General features: G+C 46.1%; 1 protein-coding gene across 9 annotated transcripts in view; it reads left to right on the top strand.

The window, feature by feature from the left end:
* Nucleotides 1-16,085, top strand: part of tulp3 (TUB like protein 3) — a 34,515-nt gene extending 18,430 nt beyond the window's left edge. For 6 of the 9 annotated variants that reach the window (XM_061252714.1, XM_061252719.1, XM_061252717.1 and 3 more), the window contains exons 3-13: nucleotides 617-668; nucleotides 7,894-8,056; nucleotides 8,834-9,010; nucleotides 9,890-10,072; nucleotides 11,588-11,739; nucleotides 11,876-12,067; nucleotides 12,160-12,272; nucleotides 12,374-12,491; nucleotides 12,661-12,759; nucleotides 13,135-13,306; nucleotides 13,535-16,085. In XM_061252714.1, coding sequence (XP_061108698.1) covers nucleotides 617-668; nucleotides 7,894-8,056; nucleotides 8,834-9,010; nucleotides 9,890-10,072; nucleotides 11,588-11,739; nucleotides 11,876-12,067; nucleotides 12,160-12,272; nucleotides 12,374-12,491; nucleotides 12,661-12,759; nucleotides 13,135-13,306; nucleotides 13,535-13,668 — 1,555 coding nt within the window. In that variant the 3' untranslated portion in view covers nucleotides 13,669-16,085. Of the gene's footprint in view, nucleotides 1-616; nucleotides 669-2,160; nucleotides 2,341-7,893; nucleotides 8,057-8,833; nucleotides 9,011-9,889; nucleotides 10,073-11,587; nucleotides 11,740-11,875; nucleotides 12,068-12,159; nucleotides 12,273-12,373; nucleotides 12,492-12,660; nucleotides 12,760-13,134; nucleotides 13,307-13,534 lie in introns of those variants that run through there. The other 3 variants (XM_061252713.1, XM_061252715.1, XM_061252716.1) reach the window with 3 other exon arrangements.
* The last annotated feature ends 4,964 nt before the right edge of the window (nucleotides 16,086-21,049 follow it).

Here is a 21,049-nt window from a genome sequence, read left to right as displayed (position 1 = left end):
AGCACAGCAGGGCACAGCCTGACGCTGGTTGCTGGAATTACACACACTCCTTTGGCGAGATGCTCCCATAGAGGGTGGCTCTTGTTCACGACATCACCACCTGTGGCGTGCTTAGCTGCAGAGAGGGCCCCCCTGGTGGAGGTTTATGGTAATGCGTTCCCGTTTCAGGCTTGGATTGCGGCAGCGCTTTGATCCAATTCACATACCTGAAACCAGGACTGATGCCTGCTCTCTTCCTTGCCTAGATTCTGACCTGGAGTTAACTGGTTTCTGATACTGGGGTGATACTGCAGCTGGAAAAAAAAGTTACCAATAGAGGCTGTGCCATAGTATGGCCCCAACACTGAGGACTGAACACTCTGAAATGCTCACGTTCCAGTGTGGATATGATTCAGCTGAGCTGCCCACAATGGCAATAATGGGAATTGATCATCTTAAGCGATTCCCTACTATCTTGTACTGAAGAAAGAAATGCTTTGGAACGGGAGCTGCTGTGTTAATTCCCTTGGCGGAGAGGAGCAGCTCTCAGATTGAGGTCTTCTTCCTCTCTGATGAGTAATGGAGCTCCAGGATTGAGTGCAGGTGTAATAATCAGCCTCCCCTTCTCTCCCTACAGCGCCCTGGATGATGACGGCACCAGCCTCCGACAACAGAAGCTGGATAAACAGGTAAGATCCCATCGACTCACTCACTCACTCACTCACTCACTCACTCACTCACACACACACACACACACACACACACACACACACACACACTCACTGCTGTGCAGCGTATGAGGTTATTGGGGCATGGAGTCACTGATTATTTTGTGTTACTGGCCATTTTAGGGTCTGTGTGTATGTCTCTGCCTGTCTGTCTGGGGCCTGTAGAGGGTGCTGTCACTCACCCTGTGGCACAAATGTATTTTTCCTGAACATGAGAATGGCATGAGAGTTTTTCACTGTTACAAACCCTCAGTCTGACTAACTGGACAGCATGAAAGGAAATGATGTTGGATGAGCCAGCGCGCAGGTGAACATTTTGCGCTGGGATGCTGCGCTCTTGTCTAAAGAGCTGAGGAAGTGGGCTGTGAAATTGGACGGGGCTCTGGCTGTAGATCAGCCGCTCCTTCATAAGGTCGCTGTTCTCTCGCATCACAGAGCCGCGTTGCTCTCGCCGCCTGCTTATGTAACCGACGCACTCGAGCGCAAGAGACCATAAGCAGACCGAGGGCTACTGCTGAAAAGCAAGCCAGTCGGTTAAAGCCCTGTGTTATATTCAGAGATTTCCTTCCCCAGTTCCAGACAGCTGTGGAAGACTGCTTTATTGGAGGGCTGAGTTGCTCTCCCCTGTGTGAAGTTCAGTTAATGGTGCTGCCTGCTCCCTGTCTGCTTCATCTTTATATCTCCCTCCATCGCTCTCGTTTTCTTTCTTCTTTCTCACCTCCATCATTGTTCTCTCTTTCTCCGTCTCTTTCTTCCTCTCTCTCTGGAGCTAGGGCTAGACTGCTGTTGATTGCACATTCACTAACAGTGCCCTCACCCTCCGCTACACTCACTCACTCACTCACTCACTCTCTCACTCGCACACACTCGCACACACTCACTCACTCACAGACAGACACGCACACACACACACAAACTCACAGACACACACACTCAGTCACAGACACACACACTCACACACACTCAGACACACACACTCACACACACTCAGACACACACACTCACACAAACTCAGACACACACACACTCACACACACACTCACACACACACACTCAAACACACACACTCAGACACACACACTCAGACACACACACTCAGACACACACACTCAGACACACACACTCAGACACACACACTCACAGACACACACGCACACACTCACACACTCACAGACACGCACACTCACACACACTCACAGACACACACACTCACACACACTCACAGACACACACACTCACACACACTCAGACACACACACTCACACACACTCAGACTCACACACTCACACAAACTCAGGCACACACACTCACAGACACACACACTCACAGACACACACACACACACACACACACTCACAGACACACACACACACACACACACAGTCACACAGCCTGTGGTGGCACTCGCTTGTACGCAGAGACTCGGAGAGAGCAGCTTGCGTTGAGAGGCTGTTTTTGTTTTGCGTAAGCGGAGCTTTGAAAGGAGAGTGTGTGGAGGGGAGAAGCATGTGTGCCGGAGGGGGGGTAGAGGAGAGGAGAGAGGGGTGACGGCAACGTGCAGAGATTACTGCTGCTCCACAGAGAAACTTCTCCCAGCCTGAGGTCCGCTGACGGCACGATGTTCACAGAGAGGGTGCGTAATTCCTGCTCTTCTCTCCTCTCTCCCGTTCTCCTGCTCATTCGGGGGTGTGCGGTGCCTGTACGGACTTGTGTCTGCAATATTCATTTGTGTCTCTGTGAGGTACTTGGGTGCACTTTGACACATGTTTATTAGCATGCTAGCTTGCATTTGTGTAGTCATACGTTTGCTTTTGTATATTTGAGTTGAGTTTGTGTGTGTTTTGCTATATATTTGTGCATTTGTGTGCTTGCGTGCATGCGCGCATACCTTCTTGCTTATGTGGCTTCTCTTATACTGTGTGTGCGTTAGATTCCAGCCCATCTCTGTGATCCCATTGTTATCTTATTTCTGCAGAGACTCTGACTTCCTGGGATTTGGAAATTGACTTGGGGCTATTTGTGTTATGTGCCGTGTTCATTATCCCCATGTAAGGCTTGTTTTATCAACATAGAGCAGTTCTCTGGATATTGAGTCCACTTCAGTCTTTTTTTATACCATATGAAACTGCTTCCATAATGTTATTTGGCATCACTTTGAGGCTTTTTAATTGGCTGAATGGCTGAACACTAATTATCTTAATGCAGCTGTGGTGCATGCACTTTGTTTTTATCATTCATCACTATGCACTAAACCCGAGATAAACCTTGTGCTGCTCATCTGTGGAAATGTTGCATTTACATGTTCATTTTATTTCCCTCACACCTCAGTCTCACTTCACAGGTGAGATCCATGCATACACTTCAAATAGAAAAAGTCTTGTTTATATTCCTGCCCTTGTATGGATTCCTTTGTTTAGAATGACTGTGACATTGAGATCATTTTGCTGAACACCTCAGATGAGATTTACCTCTGTGGACCGTGACTGTAAATGAGGGAAATAAATTGTGTTGAACGCTGGCTGGCTGTGAACATACTGCCACCTCTCTATGGTGCCTCGTCTGCTCTCTAAGAGTGAGACTGCTCTATGGCTGCAGTCTAAACTGCAATTGGTGGGATATGGAGCAACCATAATTGCTAAAGAGGCAATGTGATGCTTTAGTTTGAAGCTGTCCTCTGGCATACTGTGGAATATTAGCTCTTGTAGGACATGGTACACAATCTACTGTAATGTGCAAACGTGTAGCAGAGTACTTGTAAAGGGATAGTTTGTGGAACACCTGGAAAACAAAAGCTAATATCACAATCAATGCCTTGGTTTGAAGAGCGGAGGTTTGTTGTCAGAAGTAGTGTTCTGTACTCCCTTTTCAGTGTGTTTATGTGGGGGTGCAGGGAGGGCGGGTAGGGGGGTGGGTGGTACAATAACATGATTCTATCACCAAGACACTGTTTGGCCTTGTGAGAGGAGCCTCTCCCACTCTCTGAGAATAAACGCCCTATCCGTGCCAAGGAGAAGCTGGGCTGTCATAGGGAACGCAGTCATTTAGCCTTCAACAGCGGCAATGTCACACCACCAAAAACTAGAGATATACAGACCATGTCCTGGAGTTGTACAAGAATAGAATGCCCAAGCAAATTCACACAGGAAGACCACTGCTGCGTAGTGTGAGATTGCTGAATATTCTCATCTATGCATTTTGTCCCCCAGACAAATGCTGCCGTGAGCAGGAAAAAAATCAGGAATGCATGACATTTCGGTTTCATGACTCTTGGTGGGTCTGCAAGAGAACCTCATTAGAGAGCCTAATTTGATTTGATTCTTTCTTTAATCTTACTGCTAACCCGTCTCTGGCTGTTGTTTAGGTGTGCCTGTCTATTAGCTGTTCAAACTAATGGAGAAGCAGACAAAAGAAAGGGGGTCCTGCATTGGTGTATGATTCTCTCCAGTAAACTTACATCCTTGTGAAAAATATCGGATAATTTGAAGGGGGGTTAAGATGTGTAGGCAGTGTTGTGGAGACTGCATTTGAGTGGGCAATGCCACAATGTGTTCATCTGTGACCATCACCAGTTAGTTGAAGGCTTCAGGGAACAGGTTTTGACCTCAAGGTCAGTTGGTTGGCCTTCTCTGTAATTGGTAGAGTTCCATGAACTGGCCATTCCATGAGCTGTCTGGGGGTGGAATCTTTAGATCAGTCAGGGAGGGAACATTTAAAGGAGACCCAGGGCATCCTGGAAAGGGAGATGGTAAAATTGGGGGTGATGAGCAGGAGTTCCCTTAAAACCCACAACCTGCTGTATGAACGGATAAATATCCAGTGACCCACCCTATAATGACCAATTGGGCTATATGGAATGAAGGATGCATTTCTGAAAATAATATTCCATTGAATTTATTAATATTCCTACATTTGTATTTTGATAATCAGATTATTCTGCTTGAACGTCCGTGGCGGATGAACAAAACTCTCCGAAGCATGGAGTCAACAGCGCCGTGTGCATATCTGTGGGGCATCTTGTTTACTGCTTCACCAGGCTTGACACAGTGCTGAACACTCTCCAGACTGTAGGCACAAGTGTTAGGCTAGGTTAGCCATCATTAAACATCCTTGTGCTCACAAAAATAATCTTTATTCATGTGCAATGTGGGCTGTTGTTCTTGGCTTTATTTTTATCAGTCCTGGGGGATCGTCTCTGTAATTTCTTTTTTCATTGTATGTGAGTCATCCTTGTGAATGTCATCACTATGGTAATAAATAACCAATTAACCATGTTTTATTCATGAAGTTTCTATTTTAAGTCAGGCGCATTTAAAATGTAAAATACAAATTAAAATGGATTACATTGATGTATTTTAACAATGCTCCTCTTATTGTTTTAGTATAATTGAAGAATTACAATTTTAGATGATTATTCAAATGTGCAGCTGCACATGTATGTGTTCAGATGTTTGTCTGCTGTGCAGTTGCTTTGACCGAGATTCTGTTCATGGCAATGGGGAGACACAGCATGTGATCATCTTGCAGAAGAGAGCTATAAGCTATATACGTGTTTTATAAATGTCCATTATTTGTAGTAGATGAGTAATATGCTGCCTATATGGCCGACTAGCCTGTCCACATATATAACCTCATCTGCCTTCCCTCATTGCTAAATTATGGGCTTGTTTTTATTCATTTTAATTTGGGTTATGTAATCCATCACCTGATTTGACCGGGGGAACCAGACACAGTGTGGGTGGTAATCGGATATGCGTAGTTTAGAGCATTGTCTGAACCAAGAAAGGTCCAGTAACATCATAGTAGTTTGTTCTTGTCTGCAGGAATCGCCTGGCGTTTGTGTGAGGAGGAGGCATGTCGGCACGTCCTCAGCAGCTCAAACGCTCTGACACCAACATTTGCTCATTAGCGCTAACAAGGCCATGTCTGTCACATCATTAGCCTGCTTGGTGGGGGCCAGGGGATTCTCTGGATCATTTTGTAGGAGAAAATGTTTCTTAGCGGGACTTCGCTTAGTTGAGTCCAAGTGACCAGGTTTTTAGAGTAGCTGGGATGTCCAGTATGTTTGGCTGTGGCCCAAGTGATGAGGTTTTTAGAGTAGCGGATATATACTCAGTGAGCACTTAATTAGGGATTTATTACTTCTTTTTTAGGCTTATTGGTCTTCTGCTGCTGTAGCCTATCCACTTAAGAGGTTTGACACGTTGTGTGTTCAGACATGCTTTTCAGCTGTTGTAATGCGTGGTTAATTTGCGTTACTGTCACCTTTCTGTCAGCTTCGACAAGTCTGACCCTTCTCTCCTGACCTCTCATTGACAACACATCTTTCCGCACAGAACTGCTGCTCATTGGATGCTTTTTGCACTATTCTCTACAAACTCTTGAGACTCTTGTGCATGAAAATCACAGGAGATCAGCAGTTCCTGAGATACTTGAACCACGCTGTCTGGCACCAACAATCATTCCTCGGTCAAACAGCTGAACCCTCTTGACCATATCTGCACGCTTTTATGCATTTAGTTGCTGCCACATGATTGTCAATAAATATTTGCATTCATGAGCTAGTGGATGGGTCTGCCTAATAAAGTGCTCACCGAGTGTATATGTTCGGCTGTGATCCAAGTGATCAGGTTCTTATAGCAGCAGGCATTTATGTTTGGCTGTGACCCACGCTATCAGGTTTATAGACCAGCAGGTTTGTAGCGTTGCTCTGGGCTGGGCCCTCAGCACGTTTCTGACAGCACTCACTGATGATTGTCGCTGAGCTGTAGACTATGCTGGCCACTGACTATGCATGCTGCCACACTGATGCAGTTGTTCCCTTCTGCTTTATTACCTGCTGTAATTGGCTTTGTGGGGAACAGCTGTTTCTCCTTTCTCCTACCAATTACTATCAGATTGGGAGAGTAGGCTTTATCTGGGTTAAAAAGAGAAGTACAGCTTTATTTGGTCATTTATGCCCAAATTTATGCCCATTAGTAACTAATAAAGTAAGATAATCTTAGTAATTTGTCTGAGATTATCGTCAGTGTTTTTACAGGTATGTAGAAAGCCCACTCATTCCTCGGTTTCACTTTCATTGTAGATGGGCAACAGAAATTTGAAATTTGAAATTTAAATAAAAAAGGCATTTTGTTTCCCTGTCTCAAACCAGCCGTTGCGTGAGGTCATGAACCCTGGGGAAACCCATACATTTCTTGGGTGTCCCCCTGAAAACATGCCCCAGTCCATCCTTCCATTTAAACAACTCTGATGCAGCATTTCTGACGCAGTCAACGACTTCCTGATTTGCTCTCTCAAACAGAGCCAGGAACTGGTGAAGCTAGGTCACCTGGTCCTGAAGGCTGTCTTTGGTAAAGCCATTAGTGGTCCGTGCTTTAGACCCTTTTGCGACCGGTCACCAGACACCATAACAACCGTGTCAGCAAGGGAATCGGACAAACACAAAGCCCTCTCTCAAGGACAGGAGTTACTTCACCTCACCATGGGCATGCTGTTACCATAGCAATGGCTTCCTTTTGTTCCCTCTTGTTTTATTGTGTGATTTCATTTAGACCTGAGGAGGCTGGCAGAGATACACGCAGGTGCTTGGATTGGATTAAAATAAGAGGGCATATTTCATTTCATTTCATGTCTTAATTGCAACATCTGCAGTCTTTTTTGTATAGAAGTACAATGGTGTATATGGAAAATATTGATTGTCGTCTTCCATCTTGCTCTAACTTTTGTTACACAGGCCTAGTCAGTTGATAGGGTGTGTGTGTGTTGTGTATTTGGTGGGGGGTAAGCTTAGTGCAGCTGACATGGCCTGTCTGTCTGTCATTCACTTTGAACTAAGGGTTGTCCCGCAATCACAAAGCATTGGTTCATTACTACTGTGCTAGTTCTTCTCAACAAGGTCATTTTCCCCCTTCAGAAATCTACAGATCCTCTTTGCTCTAGACCAGGGGTGTCAAACTGAATTCCCAGGGGGCTGCAGTGTCTGCAGGTTTTTTGGGTTTCCTTCCTCAGTCAATGAAGGTCTTGAGAACAAGGTGTGTGGACTCTTGAGCCAATCAATGACCACAGGTGCCAAGAACATCCCAAAAACCAGCAGACACTGCGGCCCTCCAGGACTGGAGTTTGACACCTGTGCTCTAGACTAATCTGTCCCCCTGCTGTCTCTGTTCTGCCTCTGTCCTTGCTGCAGAGGGCGCTGTTGGAGCAGAAGCAACGGAGAAAGAGGCGAGAGCCCCTGATGGTGCAGCCCAACCCAGAGGCCCGGGCCAGACGGTCCCGGCCCCACCGCACCGAAGAGCAGGCCCCTCTCGTGGAGTCCCGACACAGCATAACCAGCGACGTCATCGTGGACGGTATCAACACCAGAGGGGAGAGATCAAGGAGAGCCTACCTGCAGGGCTGCCCAACCCTGTTCCTAAATTGGGAAACCTTATTCTACTAAGTAGCAGCTCAACAAGCTCTAGTTGTGTGCATTGTTGGGGTTTGAGTGCAAACCTACAGGACAGTAGATCTCCTGGAACAGGGTTGGGCAGCACTGGCCTACAGTTATTCTTCTATGTTTCAAGTTGGGTAAACAAAGAATAACCGGAATATAAAATTAAGCTTGGAGGAAGGCATTTTGTAGGACTATGAATGGTGATGTGATGTGTGTGTGATCCAGCAGGGTCTCCTGCAGCCCAGGGTCTTGTGGAAAGGCAGATCCTCAGGGTAGGGTTAGAGAGGCCCAGGAGGAAATGGACTGGACAGAAAGGAACTGGAACATGCAGGACGGCTCTCAAGTGCACAGGGAAGTTCAGGGAAGCTCTCAGAAATGCAGGGAAGTGAAGGGAGGCTCTCAGAATCAGAGAAGTGCATTGCAGCCAAGCACAGTACAGCTTTGACATACATTAGCCCGAGATACAAGTCCTCAAAAACACAGGAAATTCAGAGGTTTCATATGCAGGCAAAATGGCAGGGCTATTCTCAGGCAGGGAATATTCATTTGTCTGCGTTTATTTTGTTGACAGAGGGTCTTTCAGCACTGACGTTGCCTACACATTCAATTGCCCATGAAAAATTGTGAGGCAAGAAAAATATGAATTATCCAGAAAGTTTTGAAAAAAGTGGTAATGCAGGATAAATCCTGGCAGGTATCGATGGCCCCGCTGCTTTCATGGCGTCTGAGACCCCTGACCTGGGCAGCAAGATCCAGGTCCTGTCCGTGAGCCAGCAGCAGTCCCCACCAGCCGAGGAGCCTGACGGAGGCCAGGACAAGGACCCACAGCCGGAGCCCAAAACCGACATCCATGAGATGCTGCAGAAACGAGGTGTGTGTGTGTCTGTGTGTGTCTGTGTGTGTCTGTGTGTGTCTGTGTGTGTGTTAAAGGGTGTATTTATAAATTAGTCCTGTTCTTTCTAGATGGTGAAACCAGTTTAGAAACAAAAAGTGCAAAAATACCCTTAAATAAAAAGCTGAGAAATGACGGGAGAGTGAAGACCGTTTGCGGTCCTCCTCTGAAACACGAGACTGTCACCATCTGCTTCTTTTCACATCACAGTCACTTCGATCAGTCTGTGATGCCCTCTCGTGCTGCAAGCTCTTCTACCAAGCAACCCAGCAGCCATATTGTTTGATTAGAAATCTAAAATTATGGTGTACAGAGCAAAATTGAGAAAATGTCTTTGTCCCAAGCATTATGGAGCTGTGTGTGGAGAGAAGGAATGCATCCTTCTGCTCTCCCTGAAATCCTGAAATGTAGTTCTCTGCATGACCAACAGTTTTCACTGGTACTTTACACTCCCAACAGGGAGGCAGATTCTACTCTGGTAGTAGTTCAGTGTGCCACAAAAACATTATCACCAGGCACTTCTGCGCTGCACACCATTGACTGCCTTTGAGTCAAAGACGAGACCTGCTGATACCCGCTTCTCTGTCTCCTGTGAGCCCATGCCGATAGCTAGTTTAACCTCTGACATGCAGTGAGGCCTTGTATCTGGATTACCTTCATCCAACTGGTGATTAAACTGGACCAAAATACGAAGCTTTACCTGTATGCTACCTAGGACAGAAAATATCTTCTGTCTCATGTTCACTGTTATTATCCCTGGAGTATGTTTGTTGCCGTGTGAGGGGAGCATACAGCAGTCTGTGTGTAAGGGTGTTTTAGGTCCCTCTTGCTGTTCAGTGCATGTGGTTGTATCTGCAGTAGCACGGGACCCCTCCCACTCTCCAGCCTGGCAAAACCCCTCCTCCCCTCTCACTGACCCCGCCCAGGAAAGGGTGGTGCAGTTGGGCGACCTGGCTCCGGAGGTGGCGAAAGAAGAGGATATCCTTTCTCCCGAGGGGATGCAATGCCCCCTGACTGCCAGAGAGAAACTGCTCTTGTCAGGTAGCAAACTGCCCCTTTAGGGGTGGGTGACACTGGTGATGGGAGGGTGAGACTGCCTTCTGTGCATTGTATCCATGCACCTCCATCGATCTCTGCAGTAGATACATTGACAGAGGGGTTAACATGGACAGCTCAGTGAGTGATGAGCTTTGTCCTGCCTAATGCTATATCAGTCAGTCATGGATTCATTTAATTACAGACATTGCTTCCCATAGAAAAATACTTGATTGGCTGAACTCTGTGAGTCACTGATGACATATGATGGTTGGCTCTAGGTCTTGTTTTTTTGGTGGCTCACTCCCCCATCTTTATCTGATTTGGTCCAAGGTGGAAGTGGGAGGCGCAGTCCTCGGTCACAGACCTACTTTTCTCCAGGGGATAAATTCACAGAAGAGATGGATAATGGCTGTACTTTTTTTGATACAGCACAGCTGCTATTTCCAAAGAATTCTAAATGAGAACACAGTGGGCCTGTCCCGCAGCTCATACAGATATACGAGGGTGTTGGTTCATGTTCTGCTTTTTAACCTCTTTATCAGCTGAACTTCAAGCTCTGTTGAATAGCACTTGGTCATGTCTTAGAAATCCTGTTTTCAGATTTTTTTTTACTGAAATAGCGGTCAGACCTGCAGCACTTCATTGCAGTGTCTGAGAAAGGCTGCAGTACTGTACAGGCAGGTTTCCAGAGCCATAGCTCACGGCTCTGTCTGCTTGCATTGCAACTTAATGAGATTTGAGTCCGACATCTCGCACAATAAAAGCCTTTGAAGCTATGGATTTGGCTAGGGAAGACTAGTTTCCCTATGAGTGGGCGATTAGTCTTATTAAGTCTGTTATTACTATTATTATTAAGTGATCTGACCTGGCACCCTTGTCCCACAGGCTGACTTTGCCATTTCAGAGGAGCCGGCCAGTGCCACAGTAGTGAAACCATGAGTGATCTTTGAGCTCACAAAGTCAGCAGTCTAGTAATGGATGAGCAGCTGAGACAAACAAAGCTTGTTATGTCACAAACTAGCTCGTTCCAAGATGGCTGCACATTAGTGCTAGTTGCAAAAAGTTGAGTTCATTTTTCTAGCAAATGCAGGTCAATTTCAGGTTTGAATGAAGGGCCATATCTCATCTTAGGTCAAAAAGCGAATGGACCAGCGTCATATTATTGACTGGCATCTCATCCCATTTAAACTCTATTTTTCCACTTTGTTTGAACTAATGGTTGAAATGGGGCTCACAATCACTTTCTGCACTATTGCTGAAAATAAATGCCGTCTTGAACATTTTCTTGCTTTTTAATCATTTAATCATGTGCAGTATGATCATAGCTGCTCTGCTGTGACAAATCTGTGGACAAAATTGATTAACTTGGTGATTGCTGATCTTTGGGAAACGGTCTGCTGTGAGCTGGCTGGTGCACTGTGCAGTTTTCCTCACTCAGGGGTGTGATGGTACTGACCCCTATCTGCGCGTCCTCTCTTTCGCTTAAATATCCCATGTTTTATTCAATCCCCATGTCAGGTCTCTCAGGCAGCGTGAACTATGATGAGGTCAGCGATGAGGAGGACGAGGAGGAGGATGAGCAGGAGGAAGAGGAAGAGCAGGCTGGGTCCCTCTCCCCCCGCACAGAGAGCTCCCGACCTGCCTCGGCTTCCAGCACCAAGTCAACCACTGTAAGCTCTGCCTCCCTCACCTCCTCACCCATTTCCTCTCCTGAGGACCAGCTTAGCCAACACTTCCATTGACTTTGAAATGCTAAGTAACAGTGGCACTATGTAGACATGTCTTTGTCACTGTACCTCCACGCAGGACTATGTGGCCCCAGGATCTCCAACCACAGAGGGGACCGCCATTGAGGTGGACAACCTGGAGGAGTTTGTGCTGCAGCCGGCCCCGCGCGGGGTCACCATTAAGTGCCGCATCACCCGGGACAAGAAGGGCATGGACCGCGGGCTGTACCCCACGTACTTCATGCACCTGGAGAAGGAGGACGGCAGGAAGGTACAGAGCATGAGAACAGAGGGACTAGAGGAGGGGGTCACACCATAAAGCAGACTGTGCACACACACACACACCCCGCTTTCTTTCCTCAGATCTTTCTGCTGGCGGGCAGGAAGAGAAAGAAGAGCAAGACATCAAACTACCTGATGTCCGTGGACCCCACGGACCTGTCCCGTGAGGCCGAGAGCTTCGTGGGGAAACTGAGGTGAGCCGCATCCTTCTGTCCTCCCACATCACTCTGCCTCCAACCTACACCCCCATGCCATCCGTTGACTCCTTGGTTAATTTGTTTGTGTTCTCTTTCAGGTCCAACCTCATGGGGACCAAGTTCACGGTGTACGACAACGGCTCCAACCCCAGCAAGACCCCCGGCGCCCTGCTGGAGGAGAGCAGCACACGGCAGGAGCTGGCAGCTGTCTGCTACGTGAGTAGGGCAGGGAGACTGGGGTAGGGCCAGGAGCCAGGAGCTGTCCACGCCTTTGCAAACCTTTAAAATGTTGCTCATGGCTGTTCAGCGTCTGCTCGCTGATGCCTGTCTTAAAGCTGAGGAGTCCCTCTGAAGGCTGACCTGCTCGAGTCTGTGTTCCCTGCAGGAGACCAACGTGCTTGGATTCAAAGGGCCACGCAAAATGACTGTCATAATCCCTGGGATGAACATGAACTTTGAGAGAGTGGCCGTGCGACCGGCCAGTGTGAGTGTTCCCTTGCCGTTCAGGTCTCATTTATCTTTTACTGCATGTGTTGGGACACTGTGCTGCATGGTGCCTGACTGTTGCCACGCACTAAGTGGGGATATTACCCAATATGATGCGTGAGTCTTTGTTGGGGTGCGTGGAGGCCAAATTGTGCTTTGGGGAAACTTCGATGTTGTGCATACTCTGTGAGGGGGTAGTTGACTGTGCTTTATTTTGAAGTGTGGAGATTAAAATGCCTACTTTATAAAAGCTTGTGGAGACTGTAGTATGTGGGGATGTATGGCGACTTGAGTGTGTACTTTGGGTCGACTTAACAGCCCAATAGTGTGCACTTAGGGACTGAGAAGGACTGTGTTCTCGTTGTGCCCTCAGGAACAGGATAGTCTGCTCACTAAATGGCAGAATCACTCCCTGGACAACCTGATTGAATTACACAACAAGGCGCCAGTGTGGAACGATGACACGCAGTCCTACGTGCTCAACTTCCATGGCCGTGTCACGCAAGCCTCCGTCAAGAACTTTCAGATCGTCCACGACAACGACCGTGAGTTTCAGCACCCTCATTCTCACCGGCCATCTTCACCAACAGCACTGGCAATGTTTTCTTCATTGGCCTGTTATAATTCCAGTACCTCTACTTCATATTTTAACACAAATAATTTCATGACAATTACACTCGCATCTAAGCCGTAACTGCTATCCATAAATAAGTTGTGCTGGGCTGAAGGACATTTCTGATGTTTAACTCCGTTTTCTCCCCGTAACTCGACAGCGGACTACATTGTAATGCAGTTTGGCCGGGTGGCGGAGGACGTGTTCACACTGGACTACAACTATCCCATGTGTGCTCTTCAGGCCTTCGCCATTGGCCTGTCCAGCTTCGACGGCAAACTGGCCTGCGAATGAGGGCTGAGGAACCCCCCCCCCCCCCCCCCCACACTCTCTTCGGTCTTTCTAACCTGAAACCCCGCCCTCAGGACATTGCGAGTGACCATCACCTACATATCCTCCCCCACCGTCTTCTCCCTGTCCCCACTAGAAGTGCACACAACCCGTGTCTACTGGCTTTTCCTCAGAAACCCTGTGAACATGCCACCAAACCCTTTTGTAGTGCACCCATCCTAAGAAAGACGGTCACATGGACACTGAGAGAGTGTGAGGGAGTAAGTGAGAAAGGGACAGTGTGAAACAACACACACACACATGCACAGAGAGAGATGGAGAGGGAAGGAGAGACCTTTTGACCTTTTGTTCAGAGAATGCCTCTTGGGGACCGAGCCTGCTATGTGTGTTCATTCTATGTTTTTTCTGTGTTATCCTTTGTTTTATCTGGATCAGTCTGTGATGTGCGTAGTCCATTTATAACAAGCTCAAGGGAAAGGTTCATATAAGGAAGGAAGCGGGCAAGTCTTTGCCTTCCTTGATTTAGGGAAAGGATCCTTTTAACAAGTCAGTCCTGTGGAAGGAAATTTTAAGCCTGGATATTGACATTATTTCATGTTTATAGTGTTACAATTGTTTGCTGGACATTGAATATTTAATTTTTTTAGTGTATGTTTTTATATAAAAATATTGATGCTAATGTAATTCCATCTTAAACAAGTTATGTGTTTGCTCTTAAAAACCTGTGCATTTCTGTGCTAACCCTGAAAAGCTGTTGTTAACCCGAGTAACAAAGTTGAATTGTAATTTCTTTTATTATTTGTCACATAGTGTTTATCAAGAATACTTCAATAGTGTGAACTTTGATCATGTATCCAATATTTAAAATCTATCAGAATGACATTAATATTTATATTAATTGGATACTAATTACATTGGTGGTCAATAAGGCGTTAATGAAGCACTTATAATTCTGGGATGACATTACGGAAATGTCAGCTGCACTGGCAAATGTGAGGCAAGTGTTTCCTCCTGAATTAAATTGTTAGTTCTTTTGAGTTTGTAACCACTCAAACGCTCAAAGATCCTGCTCGTAAGTACAACCGTACCAGCTGCTTCGTCAATGAAAAGATGCTAATCCTTAAAGCCAGCTTCTTTATACTATTTAAAATATCCACCATGCCATCCACATCAACCAAAGGGCCACTTCAGCATAGCCTGTGCACTCAAAGCTGCATCTATCTTCCTGTGAACCAATGACTTCAGTGTTCAGTGACATGAACCACAGGATGTACTATGGGACAGCACTGCTCAGTGAGGTGCATCTCTCAATGACAACAGCTGGTATCTGATAGGTGCTTGGTCAGTTGCTAGGGGTGCTACAGCATTAGCTTTCTGAACACTGGCCAATTAAGACCACCTTACCCTGGCAGTATAATCAGTTGTATCCCACCACAACTGACTGCTGCACATGGATATCCCAGATTAGATCTAGGCACGGCTGTGATGCATCACTCAGCCTGTGCTCTTGGCAGACACCTTTACCAGCTGAGCCAAGTGGTAGTCCCTGTATAGATTTTTCAACGAGCTGCATACTGCCGTTTACCAACCGTCAAAGCAATTTTTCAGTGAAAGTGATTTTATGCTGCTCACTTTTTCTGTGTGTTTGTGCTCTTGTTTAACACTGCACAACCCGGTACTATACAGCATGACCTGGCCTGTATGTTTTTAATCAAACACCGACTGTCATGGAGGGATTAAAATGAAAGGGACTGCCTTAATATTCCATGAGGTTTCTTATAGTAACTTGGACTTGAGGCCTTGGTGTTTATCAGTCTGTCCTTGCATGCCTCCCTCAGAGTGCAGGAAATGATACATTCCTTGTTGTGGCCTTCAGGATCTTTTGTGCAAAATACTGATGTGCTCGCTCTACATTTAACACCGTGCAGCACTTCCCTGCACGTTTGCTACATGCTGAACATGGCGTGTGTTAGCATGTCATACATAGGGAGTGTAGTAATGCTGCAGAGGATATAGGCTTAAGTATAAATTATTTCTTGAGGCTATTTGAGGTTTTCATCCAGTTTCTACATTCACATACACACAAAGAAAGCACCTGTGTTCTGACCAAACTAATGTACATAATGTATGTGTGTGAATGTGCACAGGGGTGTTGACCAGCTGAGAATGCCAGGTATGCACACTCTTTTGGAATGATATTTTTAATGAAAATTTATTTTAAAGAGAAAGTAGCTCACCCAGACACATGTAAGGATTATACATTCAAGCTGAGCTAGCTGGCTCCCAAACAAAGAATGATGTGTATTTAAAATAATTTGATCATGACTAATAATATGAATTCCTACCTATCACTTTATTTCATGATTTAGTCTTTTGCTACTTTTGTTTGTAAATAGAATAAATGACGGTGTTGTCAGTGAGCCCTCTTCTGTCTAAGCTCCTCATTTACTCTACGATGCTTAGGTGTCAACCCAGAGAGAGACCTTCAGTCATTGTGTTGCTTTCTTTTTTTGGTGTAAAAAATTCCTCAAGTCAACATGTCTAAACATGTTTTCAGCCACTGATTGTTCTGGAAATTAACGCAGCACAAATGAAGGAAAACTTTTATTCCAGTCAAAACTGCATTTCCTTTCACAGCAAACATTGTAAGCCCAGGATCCCATGACTAGCTACTTAAGCTCGCTATGGGTAGTCTGTTTTACTGGGTCTGGCAAAGCACTGAAATCTGAAAAACACGTTTATGCTCTTAGCAGGAATTGATTCTTGCTTTTGGAAAGCGAGAAAACATGGAAACAGGAAAACATGAACTATTTTTTTTCTAGATAATTTCTGCGGTACTTACAGCCTGTTGAAGTGAAATGCTCAGAACCCACCTGTCATCCTGTCATACAGCTGAACTTAACTGTTTAACCGGGGGGGGGGGAAACGGGCGTCAAACTATGTTTAAGCATTTCATTGTGAGCAGGTCTCACTCAAACGATGTTGACAATTTTAGACACTGCTCTATACCTGATGAGGTAGTAGGGATAGCACTGGCAGCTATCGAACACTACATGATGATGGATTGAAAAGCCGATTCACGCAGGTGTCATACCGCTCAAATCCAGGTTTTTCGGGGTCGAGACGGAGTGGGCGACGGAACTTTGTCTTCCCCACAATCATCCTACCCACTAGCACCTTGGCAAGGAACATGTGCTGGCATTTTGCTTGGCCCGGTTCATGTGTATATGCGTCGGAGAAGCAGGCACGTCAGGCGAAGTAGCTACCCTGGCCGAATGCCACCCCGTTCTTCCCTGACACTCACGGGTCAAAGTTGTTCAGACAGATCTCCTTGGCGGAGTCCTCAGTGGTCCCATGGAACAGGTGTCGCTCCAGAGACCCTCTCTGGGCTGTGCATGTGCTCCTTCTTTCTGGAACACAGAGAAGTCTGACAATGCGTCTGTCATTTTAAGAGACTGAATTATCATGCGGCGTGCATTACAGCTTTCTGTTGAAAAGTCAACCAGACTTAAATGTAAAACTTTTCAGGAAGAGTGAGCCAGCTAGATTGTCTTGGCTGTTTCAGCACTGAGTGACCCAGAGGAAAGTCATCATCTAGATGGGCTTTTTGGCAATATGTTTATCCATATTCTTGTTTTTATTGTGGAATTGTGGTGGTTTCAGAGCCAAGGATAATTCATTTTTTCCTGAATATTAGACAATAAGCCAAGTGGCTTGCTAGCTGGCTTTTCCACAGAATATCACAGATGTGGTTTGTATAATCATGCGCACTCCTATTAGAATGAAAAAATGCCAGAAAATAGAAAAATCCAACAAAATTAACTAACGTGGTATTAAATACACAATTTCACTGATATTTTGATCTTTAAACAAAAAAAAACAAAAAAAAAAACAACTACATTTTAAATTCCCAATTGCTGGCTCATCAATGGAAGGCCCTCTGTCAATTTTGGTGGATGTAGAAAACAATGAGTCTTTTTGGTCTGCAGCCCAGCATTTGAGCAATGCTGGCACAGTGTTAGAGGAACACACTTTACAGAGGTGAAACCAGTGCTCTCTAGGTGACCATAGGGGACCTCCTCCATCACTCTGTTGTGCTGTTGGCGAGAGTTGGCACTGCATGACAGGACAGAAGACCAGACTGTGGAGTAAATGCATGATCTGTAACCTACTGACTCTCCAAGCGGTGAATCCGCATTGCCTAAAGTGCCAGAGATTGTGAAGATAACCTGGTTGAATGTAGAAGACTGGAGCTTTTTGGTTAAAATGTGGCTTTCCTTTGTTCTACAAAATATGCATTGTTAATATTTAACATGCTCATCTTAATTCAGTTCCTGGCCTTGGAGGCCTAGATGATCATTTATACCACGCTCTTACCTTCTATACTTGTCCTAATGAAAGATGTTCTGAATCTGCTGAATGCTGATGATCTCTGCCTTCGTCTCAGAGATGGTGCTGTGGAACAGGCAGTGGATACTTTGGTAGGCTTTGGCAGTGGGTGGCACCTCCACCAGACTGAAGACCTGGTCTGGGCTCAGAGTCCACACAGGAGGGTACCAGCTGCTGAACTCCTGCAGAGGGTCCACACTGAGGCTCGGAAGAACCTGTCCAACATTCTGGGTGGGTTTTCTTAGGGCAACTGTCCTGAAGAGAAGAATAAAGATCAGGCAAAAAAGAACAAGAAGGTGAGACATCCAAGAGGGCTTTCATACATAAGCACAGAATTTATACAGGTTTACACTCAGATTATGCATACTGGAAGTAGTCTGTATTTGACTTCTAATCCACTCCCAAGATTGTCAATTTGCTGAACAATTGCAGTCCAAAAACCCCAAAAACCAAGCTCCGCCACACATCATTTTAATCCTCTCTAAGCAGCAAGCTTAAAGAAGTTGGGTTTGTGTAGCAGAACCAATTATCCAGGAATGTATCATACTTAAGCATGAATATATCATACTTTATTTGAGGGAGAAGAGCGGACGGAAGGTGGGCCTCCATTGTACACTGCATTTGAACCCAGTGGTAACGTTCCTCTGGGTCATTCTGCTGAAGTCCATTTCGTACTCCTGCTCCCCAACATGGAAGCGACAGCTTATCTTCCCTGCCTCCATCTTTCCCAACAGGAACATCGACACTTCCAGGTTGCAGGTTGTGTTATGGGACAAAACTAAGCCCAGAACATGCAGTACAAAGTGAATTTTCTTAAAAGCTGGATAAGCCTAAAACCATTTCCCATGATATTTTTTAAAGTTTCATTTGAACGAATTTTTATTGAATAATATTTTGCTTGTCTAGTGTGTATCATCTATGGTGAAAGCACACCGCTCCCAATCCCCAAAATAATAATGAAGAGGGTATTTTACAATATTATAGAGAGGAACAACAAGCTCCCACAGAGAGACATGAAACTGTTTATAGCTGTTCCAGGGAACTCCGTAAGGCCAAATGACACACAGGATGTCTGACACACAGGAAATGAGTGATAGGAAGAGAGTTAGTCTTCTGACTTCATATTTCACAGAATTTCTCACTGTCATGGTGTGAAATAGGAGGTAGAATAGATGTGTCCTGAGAGGATAAATGCTTATTAATGTAGAAGTATATTAACCTAATGGGGATAGCAACACATTTGCTAATTCAATACTGTGCTTTCAGTCACACTTTGACACTATAATATATTACAGTAAACTCTGGTATAACCACCTCCCAAATACTGGGTGTAACAGCTTTTGGTGTCTAGCTGATAAAACATGGAGGGAAGATCAATGTCCACATCAGTTGTCGCAGCGCTGGGGCTGGCCAAGCCCTGACAGGAAAGGGTCAGCTGGGGAAGGGCCTGAGACTGAGTGAGGGCCTTAAAATGAGACTTGGGTGTGGTTTGATTTGGAAGTAGAGGCTGCGAGTTAAATCCACAGGGAATGGGAGTGAGCCCTGCTCTGGGAGTGTTCTGGTTGAGGGACACGCCATGGGTCGCCTGGGACATGGGCTGAGTATGAATGCTGAGAACAGGCAGGCTTGCAGGCCCACGGAGAGTTGAAAGGTGGGTTTCAAACAGCGATGAAGGCTGGTTTGCAGGCCGGCCATTGCTTTGGGCTTCCTGGGTGGTGAGAGGGGTAATCTGGATGGTGATGCAGTACGGAGTCACATTCCACATCACCTCTGCCCGTGCGGCATTCACACTCTCCCACACAGGCAGGCTGGTGTTGGTGTTAGGGGGGATCTGCAGCAGTACTTCAGTGGAGTTACACACACTGACTTGCACTGGCCTGCAGGAGCTCTTGTGGACTGGAGATTGAGCTTGAATCTTCCTCTTCTTTACTGGTAGTTCTCCAGGTGCTCTGCCATTTTACTGATTCTTCTGGAAGCTGAGAAACTGAGTATGCAATCTGGGAACATTATTGCTGAAATGGCAACAGACCTATTAGCTTGCAGTGGGTCTTCAGATCATCTTGAAACACAGCTTTTTGAGCAATAATTATTTTGTAAACAGACTCAAGTAATGTTCAGGGCACAATCTTTGGCCCGACGACTTACCGGCATGGAAACTTCAAAGAAAATAAATTATTCAAGACGTTAGCAAGCTGGTGCCCTGGTAGCCTGCTTAAAATATTATATTATCATCCCCCCCAGTCCTTGGATATCTGACACCCTCTGTACCTCCAGGACCAGCCTCCGCACAGCGGAGAGGAAGTGGGGAAACTCCAGAGACCCTTCAGACCTCACAATTTACCAGTCTCTCCTGGCGGCATTCTCTTCCGCTGTCACTGCCGCCAAAGCAAAATACTATCAAACACAAATTCAGAACTCCACTTCTAACCCCCGGAACCTGTTCTCCATTTTCTCCTCTCTCCTCAACGCACCGCCTCCTCCACCTCAGTCCTCCTTCGCTGCTGATGACTTTGCTGATTTTTTCGATGAGAAGGTCACAGTCATCCGCAGATCCTTTACAACCACCGCCCCCCTTACTGTGCCCTTCCCCCCCCTCTAGGCCCATCCCTTCCTTTTCCACTTTCTCCCCCCTTACAGACTCTGATGTTTCTCAACTCCTGCTCTCCCACCGCCCTACAAACTGTGCCCTTGACCCTATCCCCTCTTCTCTTCTCCAGACTATCACACCTGACATTTGTCACCTCCCTTGTCAACTCCTCCCTGTCTTCCGGCTGTTTTCCAGCATCCTCCAAGAGGGCCCACATCACTCCGCTGCTAAAAAAGCCTACTCTGGATCCCTCCATCATCCAGAACTACCGCCCGGTATCTCTTCTTCCTTTTCTTTCTAAAACCATAGAACGAGCCGCTTCTACTCAACTTTCTTCTTTCTTTTCTAACAACAACCTGCTAGACCCCCATCAGTCTGGCCACTCGACAGAGACCGCGCTCCTCTCCG

This window comes from Conger conger, chromosome 8 (assembly GCF_963514075.1).
Source record: "Conger conger chromosome 8, fConCon1.1, whole genome shotgun sequence".
NCBI lineage: Eukaryota > Metazoa > Chordata > Actinopteri > Anguilliformes > Congridae > Conger > Conger conger.
Note: the sequence above shows the minus strand (reverse complement) of the source record. Positions and strands in the feature narration are given on the sequence as shown.